Source organism: Limulus polyphemus, unplaced genomic scaffold (assembly GCF_000517525.1).
Source record: "Limulus polyphemus unplaced genomic scaffold, Limulus_polyphemus-2.1.2 Scaffold2489, whole genome shotgun sequence".
Taxonomy (NCBI): Eukaryota; Metazoa; Arthropoda; class Merostomata; order Xiphosura; family Limulidae; genus Limulus; species Limulus polyphemus.
The window spans coordinates 59,718-69,441 of NW_013668099.1; the positions used below are offsets into that span (position 1 = coordinate 59,718).

The window sequence follows — 9,724 nt, forward strand, 5'->3', positions numbered from 1 at the left end:
CATGAAATAGTAGTTCAATAAAATTTTGAATGCGAGTCAACAAACGAGATGACATGGCCTTTCACCTGTGATCTGTATCGAACGGGTTAAGAACCTAAAACTTGTATACTATTAAAATATGGATTATCAGGTAAAATTTTAAAGTATGCCAATTGGTATAACATAAACAACAAGTAGTTTAATGTAAGACACAAAAACCTTTATCATTTGCAGTAAAGGATACTTATGGCAGTATGATTAAAAGGAGATTTGCATGGTGCTTAATTTCTTTTTGAGTGGATGTACAGGGACAGTCTTAAAAGGTCAAATGGTCCTTTGTTGTCCATGTGTTATGGTATTAAGATTAAAAGCCCAGGGGTTAATTCAGCTTATCAAGTAAGCCAGATCTCTCTGCAGAACTATAGCTATTTTGATACATCATGAAATACCCAATAATTTACTAAGTAGTTTTCATTTGTAATAACTTCCAGATTCTCTGGAGTTTGAAATTTGCCTTCATTTATTCCAGTCACATTCAGAAGCTAAAGTTACCACTTCAGGGGTCATGGATATGACTAGCGTTATCTCACAGGCTGCAGGTGCGGGTGACCAAGCATGTTTTTTTTTTTTTATTGGTGTTTATCTTCTGGTAGATTGAAAGTTAAAACAGTTCTCGCCCACAATTCCTGTTCGGATGGACGGAGATCTTGATAGCCTTTTCCACCACCGATTTTCAAGTGTGTGGTTCTTCATTTCCATTTTGTAGTCTCCCTTCCCAATACAGAGATTCTGTGTTCTTTTCGCATGTTTATATTGGCTTTCATTCTCATTACTTCATGGACAGTTTCCACCTTATTTAGTCGGGAGTTTGATCATCTAATGTCCAAACTTTCATCAGACCTCGCCTCATGCTTCGTGGTCCACCATTTGCCATACAGTCCACCGACTTTGGAAAGATAAGACATTTTGCAGTTTTATTGTTAATATTATTATCTGAGTTCCATAACATACACTTATTTAGATTAGTTAATACTAAGTTATGTTAAGATTCGTAATTAGTCTTAGTTGTTTTTCTTCTATACCGTTCGATTAAGCTTAACATGGTATGTCCTTCTATTTCATTTCATCAATAATCTTTTTCTTCACTTGGTTTGGGTGGAACCCTTGAATCGTGGCTGACACATACTTCTCACATATTGTGCCTATTTATTGTTCAGTTTTATTTTTCTTTTTGTTCTTAAGTTATCCTTTGTTCTGTACCATTCGATTATGGCTTAACTAGTTTTCGTTCTTTTCGACTTCACTATAGCTCTAGTTTAGATTTCCATGTTATTTTTGTTCACTGTCTTGTTGGAATCGGCTTTATTACTGTATTATTTATTGGTTTACCCATGGTTTTATTAACGGGTTAATATGTATTTAGTTTCTAGTTTTTCTTCACTGCTACTTCATATTGTTTTTCTTTATAGTTCTTTCTTTTACAGTTACTTTTGTTTCATCTCTACTTTATAATTATTACCTTTCATTTCATTTAGTTTATAATTTATCCTTCTTATCATTGATTAATTTATTGGTTTTCTGTAGTTTTATGGATAGGTTCATATCTACCATGGTTCCATATTTTTCTTCAACTCAACATCATAAGGGATGTATTCCCTACACCATCTTCTTTCCGTTTTTCACTACGTTGACTATTTCATTTTGTTTTTCTTTATAGTTTATACTTCTTACCATTAATTTAATTTATTTATAATTTATTCTTCATACCAGTAATTTAAATTTATGCATTAGTCACTGCTTCCACTATTGCTCATCTTCCCCCATATAATGGCTGAACCCATTTTCCAATGTTCTAAAATTGTCAGTTCTTCTATAGCAGTATCTGCTAGACCTACTTTATACATTTTCAGATACGTTTTGCAGAATATTATCTTCATGTTTTCTGTGCTGTTCCTTTTGTCTCTTTTTGGGTTTGGGTGCTTACAAGCCTTACCTTCTAGGCTTTCAATTTTCACCTTAGTTTAACTTCAGCCAGATTTCTACTGGCATTTGTCATTCTTTTTTTCCCATATCATTGCTCATACCTTTAATGTTTCATGTTTTCCTTTATACAGTGTTCTGTTTACATTTTATTTTGATGAGGGATACCTCCTCTTTCTTCCTTCCATGTTATTGTTTTTGCCATCTTCAGTTCATTCCCTCCTTGCATGGCTTCTTTGATTTTGAGTTAGTTTTGGGTGTGACACTGCTGTTTGTTTTCCTTTCCATTATTAAAAGGGTTTTACAGTCTGTTCCTTTTCTTCTCTTATCTTTTTTTTGGGGGTGTTGCTCCTGTGGATGGCACATTTTGCACTTCCTCTCTTTTCACATATTAGTTCTGCTCTTTTTGGCCCCCTCGCATAATATTCATATCCTTGCATGTCATTTTCTGGGTGCTCTTGCTCGGATCTCGGTTTGTTTTTCTCATCCCAACACATTATATTCATCGGAGTGGTCTCTCCTGTCTTTTCCTGTCTTCTGTGGGATTCTCCCCACATAAATCCCTTTACTACATCTCTTAGCCACCTATTACCTCTATTTGGTACCTGGTACCTCCTCCTCTAGCTAGGGCTGTTGATGCCTTCAGTTGGGATTGGTCCCACAGGTTCCTGTATTTTCATTTCACCATTCTCTTATTTCCATGGGTGATTTCCTTCATCCATACCATTATGTGTTAGGTCCTTTTTATTGCTCCATAATTGCTCAGCTGTGGTTTCTGTGACTTCTCCAGCTCCAATTTTTACTTCCACTGCCTCTTCCTTTGTCTCCTGCTCTTCTTTGTCCACTTTGTTCACCATTCGGACAATCACATACTTCGTTTTCACACTTGACTCTCATTCAATCGTTGGTGGGGAGATTGGATTTATACCTGCAAGTAGCTTTCTTTCAGCTATTCCATTCACTTTTCTTCAGTGGGCATTCATTGGTGTAAATAGAAAGTGTTTTGCAGTTAATCTACGAGTCAGGGATTTCCTGCAGATCGAACCCCTGTGTCTCGGGTGGCAGATTTCTCCCCTGGTTTTTCAATCATGGGTCTTTGGTCCCCTCAGTCTTGGGTTATTGGACAGCCTCCTCCCATACCTTTGTTGTTTTCCCAATAACACAGAGTTTTTACCTCACCTATCCTTTGTTCATACGTTCCTTCTGGATTAGTCGTCCTCCCTGATCGACTGCCATTCCAACCTGGGATATTAATGTGGTCTTTTTTTCTTTTGTTTGCATCACTTTCCTCATGTTCCATATTTCATCTTCCCTTCAAATATAATTCCTTCTCCTCTATGCCTGTGTATGTCGGCATTCGGATTTGTTTCGCTTGATGTTTCTTGTACATTTTTCCCATTCCCTCTCTTATACTTTATCCAGATTTTTCCTTCCTACCCAAGACATTGGCAGCTAGGGGAGGTAACTCCACCTTTTGCCTAATTCCCTTCCTTTTGTTTCCCATCTTTCCCATCCTCCTCTCAGTGCTGATCAACTCTTATGTACGGTCTGTGCTCTTCGTTGTTCTCATATTTTCTCAGTCTCTATGTTTACGATCATTATCATTTAAACATTTACACCTTGGATGCTTCCCATACTCATACATTGAGATTGTACACAAGACTGAACAAGTCATCTACTCTTACTTTCTACTAATGTAAGTGGGCTCTCTTCCAATGCATAATGAAAACAACAAGACCCACCAGATTGAGTGTAACATTACACACTACATTTCATATACAAAAAAAAAAAAAAAAAGACAAACTAGACAGCAATAGGTGTAGTCTTGACCTTATACTTGGCTCATGCTTAATGTTATTAGTTGCAGTAACCAATTGCACTGTCTCTCAGTGTGGACCCAATTATCCCCTTTCTTCTAGATGTTTTAGGCAAAGAGTATACCCTGCTTTAGAAGGATGTGGCCTCCCATTGGATGCTGCTCCACTAGACAACCACCTGTCCTGTGGAAGTCACCCCATGGGCTTTCCTTTTGTGTTGCTATTTCAGAAAGGAGTTCAATTTTGTAATTGGTCAGCACCAACTCCTCCATTATTTTCAACATGGGATTCTAATTCGTAGTGGTACTGAGAGGTAAGAAACATTTCTGAAGTTAACATTTCTTTGCATGGTGCATTTTTTTTCCTCTTTGAGAATGAACCTATGATCATTTGCTAGTGCTCATAGGATTATTGCACATGGGTGTTGTTGCCTTTCTGCTGGTAGAAGTCTACTGCATAATAATTATTATGACATATTGTAGCATAATACGTGTAGGGTGGAAGTTTGTTCAAGACTTGTCGCATGCACAGGACTAAACATTTTGTATGGCACTTCTGATTCTTAGTGTATGATTAAGTGGTGCCTCCCTCATATAAATTCAGTTTTAGCCTTATGAATCAGTCAACAAGCAATATGGGGAAAAAATTATCAGATTAATAAGTACAAAAGTGTCTCAGTTTTATTGGATAACATAATTCTTAATGTATATGTATATGCCATGTATATAAATCTGTTGAACAAGTGATTTAATTGGCTGCTGTGTAGGGTGTATATTAAATATGTATAGACTTGTTCATTGGTGACATTTTGTAATTATACATTTCCATGACAAAATGAAAGGTTTCAAACACACAAAATTTTTATAACAAAATAGCCAGTATTGCAGCTTTTAATATTAATCACATCTTATCATGATAACCATCATACTGGAGATTAAAATTGATTAAAGATGGTACTTAAATATTAAAAAATAGATGCAAGATATTAAAAAGGACTTTTTAAGTGAGAAATATTGCTTAGACGGAATTGACTGCACAAGATTTGATACATGTGGAGAAAATGAGTATGTAGTATTATACAAGTTTACCTCTGAAAAGGTGTCCTTCGGGAGTTCCATTACATCGTAAATATTTTTTTACGGTCACTTTTAGGTACAATTCCCATAATTTATAGACTCTTGTCCTGTAGAACCCACAATACAGAAACACAATCCAGACTAATTAAAAGAGAGTTGTGACTGGTATTGACACTTAACTGTATACATGTTCCTTTAATTTCTTACATCTATCTATCAATGGATATTTTAATCTTCCTAGAATATTCACCTTGCAGATGTGATAATATTGAAGAAAAATTGTTTGTACTTCATGAAGAACTAAATGAAATGTATGAGGTAAGTCAAGTTTCTTTTTTTATGTGTACGTATGGAATACCTTTTGAATTTCAGAGGTTGAGTATGTTACATTAAAACGATTTTGGAGCATCACCACATCATTATAGTTTATGTCGCCCTTGGCCAATTTTGCTCTATCTGATGACTATGCATCTTAACAATAGCCCTGCAGAGTGGTTTCTATAGTAAAAAACTCCATTGTAAGGCTTTCGTGTCCCTGTAGGATATCCATAATCCATCAAAAATACAAGGACACCTGTTTCCTGGTGCCCATTTCAACAATCTGATGGCACAGAAATTTAAAGGCATTGCATCTGGTGACTAGACCAATGTATTTCAGTATGGAATAGCATGAATGCTCATTTCATTCTCCAGCTGCTTGAGGTATTTAACAGTAGAACAGACTTTTCATGGAAACAACTTATGGACACATAACTTGAGTTGCTTTTCTAGAAGGCTTTTACCTCTGACATTTGTGTTTGTTACAAGAAGTTGCACTTTGCTTACCAAAGCTGAGGTATGACATTTTGCAGGACTTTTTCTGTCCCAAGGAGATCTATATTCCTTTGTTTTCCAATACCATTAAGAAAATTGTATATCCCTGCCTTGAAAAATATAAATTTATATTCTGAACACATTGTTTTTATGATCTGAGTCTGAAAATTTTGTGTCTGGAAGGGCTGGTACATACCCTTCCCACAAGTGATTATTATTGGGTGGCATCACACTACCTACAAAATGCCAAACAATGTAAAAATATAGTTCTGATGCATTCTTTACAAATCTTTACTTTATTTCATCTGTAGTTATCATGTGATTTGCTCATTCAAAATTGTTTTGATATAACACAATCAATTTTCTCTATACCAGAAAAAGCTAAATTATTGTATAGGGTTTGCAAAGTAGGTCAATTAGGACAGACAACTAAGACCATTTTTTTAACATTATTAGTTATCTAGAACACACACAAAGTAAAATATGCTGTATGTCATAAATTTCAGTGTTTTTTAAAGGGAAAGACTGAGTACTAAGAAGTGTTTGTTTATTGAAAAGTATGTCATACTTTCATCTTTTTTACAAAATAAATAAAAGCAAATATGTGATATTTTGTAATATAATTTTATTAAATATTTCAAGAAATACATTTTAGATGTGTAGTTGGTATTTTACATATGATAAGCAACACTAATTTACTTTGTCTTTTAAAGTCTACCAATTTAAGAAATATGGACAAATAACATAGAAAAATTTGCAAAAAAGAAGCAAAATCAACCGAAGTTTGATTCAAATGTTTGCTTCATTGATACATTGGAATTTTCAGGAATACATATTCTCAAATCTTTTGCATATTCAGAAACGTGATCAGAACCACTTAGAAAGTGTGTGTAGCAAAGCCTACAAGTTACAGTTAGTAAAAGTAATGTGTTTTGAAATTAATGAATATACCTTAAAATTCCAGATGTCAATTTTGAACTGCCTGATTAATTAACTTAACATTTTCAGTTAATGTTACTCAGACTTCATTGGAAATGAACCTTCTTATTTACATCCCCTTATTAGCTGGCTCCACCCATATCTGCAAGTAAATAAAAAAAAAAGGTCAGCATACAAAGCAATGGAGCAAATGATATTAAGTTCTACATGTACACATCAACATGTAATTATCTATATTAAAAGCAATAACAAAAGTGCAAAGTACCGTTTATGATGAAAAACATTTTTAATTTTTTATAAATATTTCACATTGAAAGAAATATCAAAACAATGAACTTTGTCAAGAGAAGTATATTTATAATTAATAGTTAATGGCAAAAGCTACACGTATTAAATAAATTTCAACATAAATTATAAAATAAGTATGCATTTTATATATATATTTCACTGATAATTTCCTTTATTGTGCACACCTTAAAATGTTTTGTCCTTACTGCATAAGATAGGCTACTTCATTTATTACAGACATGAAAGGCTTAAAAATATAAATATTAACAACATTCTATCATAAAACAAAAACAATGTTTTACATAATTTTCTTTGCTTTGAATAATAATACAGTAAATATACAGTTACTGTATTTTACAGCATATAAGACACACTTTGTTTCCTGAAAAAAGCCTCTAAAAATTATCCTGCTTCTAATATGTAAAGTTAAAGAAAATGCATTTTTCACTTTTACTCCATAAGCTAAATTCTGATACAGTGCATTACCTCTGCTCAAGTAAATAGTTATTTTCATTTAGTGCTGCCCTCTATATGCAGAAATTCTTTTGCACATACCTCAAGCCTTGACGTTCCCACCCATCTGGAATTGAATGATTCCAATGCATCTTGCATGCAAATCATCTTGTGACAACCCTCCACCAATAACAGTGCAACATACTCTCTTGATGCATGTGACTCCCTCTATTCAATTCTAGCAAAATGTCACTTCTTGTTTGGCAGTACTTGTGTTGTAATATTTAGTTTGTGCTTTTTTCAAGTGTTTTATTTTAATTTTTTTTCTGTATCTTTATATTAATTTCTCTCAACAAGTTTACTCTTTATTATACAATAGCAATATTTGCAACTTGTTGGGTTATTCTGAAGTGGAACTATTTTATATTTCTACCCAGATACAGAACTTATTACTTAATTACAAAAACTTTTTACTTGTTTCTGACAACACAGTTGCATTTAGTTATTCATTTTGCATTATGAATTCTACGTTACCTTTCTCTTATAACTGCCGAACCTATTTCAGATGGCCCAGATTTTGCCAGTTTCCTCCACCTTATCATGGATTGCATTCCAGGCCTCTACTGCAGAATCTGCTAGGTCTATCTCAGTTTTTAGACATGTTTCACAGTATATTCCCCTTCTCCTGACATTGCTTCATTGTTTTCAAGGTTATTTTCCATTGAATCCATTTTTCCTTCCTCTCTGACCCATTGGGTTTGGATTGTGATTCTATTAGCACTTACACAGGCTTCAGGTCGCAGTACTCCATGGGAATATTTTTGGCTTTACTTCATCGAGAGATTGATCATTCAGTGAACTGATGTTCGTTGGCCCTCGCTTCAAGTTTGGGGGCCCACACATTTTGACATACAGTCTGCAGACTTTGGAAAGATAAGACATTATGTTGTTATGGTTTTTGAATAATTGTAATTTTAATATTATTATCTGCAGTTATTTGAGTTCCATAACATAAGATTCGTCAGATTGGTCGATACTCATAGTCCAGTTCAGGTTAGAAATTAGACTTAGTTGTTTCTTTTTTCCTATTCCACTTAGGGGTCTTTGTTATTTTAGGATTACCTGTCATTCATCTTACTGGTATATCAATCATTAATTTAATTATATTGTTTTACTTCCATACATCATGATTCGTACATAGGTTATTGTTAATACACACTTATTTCATTTTATAAATTACTGTTTATGTCACTTTTATTATTATTATACTTGCAGTTAAGTTAAGATTCTTATTTTAGAGCTTAGTGATATCCTTTATCCTGCACTATTTGATTAGACTTAACATGTATCTGTTATTTTCAGTTTACCTATAGTTCTACTTGCAGATTAATTGCTAATTAAGGTAAATATCTTGATAGCTTAGGCTTAGCAAGTGTCTGTTAATTTTTGCTTACCCATGGTTATACTTTTAGATTATTTGTTAGCTCAGTTAATTAATTAACTATTTTGTTGTTTTTCAACACATAAGATGTTTTACATACATGTTATGTGTTGAAAAACATTCACTATCAAATTTCTTGCTATTAATTTTGTTTAACTTGTATTTTATTCTTCTTACTCTTACATTTGTTTGTGTGAGCCCCTGGGGGCTGGGGTCCAACCTACCTGCTCTCAATATTACTTTGCCTTCCTCTTACAACTGCTGAACCTATTTCAGATGGCCCAGATTTTGTCAGTTTCCTCTACCTTATCATGGATTACATTCCAGGCCTCTACTGCAGAATCTGCTAGGCCTATTTCAGTTTTTTTTTAAGACACATTTCACAGTATATTCCCCCTTATCCTGACATTGCTTCATTGTTTTCAAGGTTTTCTTCCATTTAATCCATTTTCCCTTCCTCTCTGACCCATTGAGTTTGGAATGTGATTTGATTGGCCTTTTACTCCTTATATCCTTCTTCCTGTCATCAATTCCTGGTATCTTCATTCCAATCATGCACCTTTTCTTTTCCCTGCATATCAAACCTGTCATCCGTTGGAGGTACTTCATTTGTTGAGCACTGGAACTATACCTCGTACGTTTATCTCCCATTCTTTACTTTGGGTAGCTGTTGTACCATCATCCACCTGTTGCCATCCTTCTCTCTTTCGTGAGACTTGTGACTGGGTAAGTTTCCTTTTAGTATATATATACCTGGTGAGTGGTGCCTGTCCAGGTATACATAAACTAGTAAAAACCACACTGTAAGGCCATGATGACTTAACAATTATAATTCCATGGCCACTAAATGCACACTGCTGAGATGGAGTGTTCCACAAGATCATTTGTAGGTTTATCTTCATGATATATTTGCTTCATTAATTTGCCTGTCCCAGACT

The 9,724-nt window shown here is 34.3% G+C and overlaps 1 protein-coding gene across 5 annotated transcripts in view; it reads left to right on the forward strand.

Moving 5' to 3' along the window:
• LOC106467101 (coiled-coil domain-containing protein 125-like) overlaps window positions 1–9,724 on the forward strand; it is a 118,271-nt gene that overhangs the window by 10,026 nt on the left and 98,521 nt on the right. For 4 of the 5 annotated variants that reach the window (XM_013927421.2, XM_022395221.1, XM_022395224.1 and 1 more), the window contains exon 2: window positions 5,094–5,170. In XM_013927421.2, the coding sequence (XP_013782875.1) occupies window positions 5,094–5,170 (77 nt within the window). Of the gene's footprint in view, window positions 1–4,022; window positions 4,090–5,093; window positions 5,171–9,724 lie in introns of those variants that run through there. The other variant, XM_022395223.1, reaches the window with a different exon arrangement.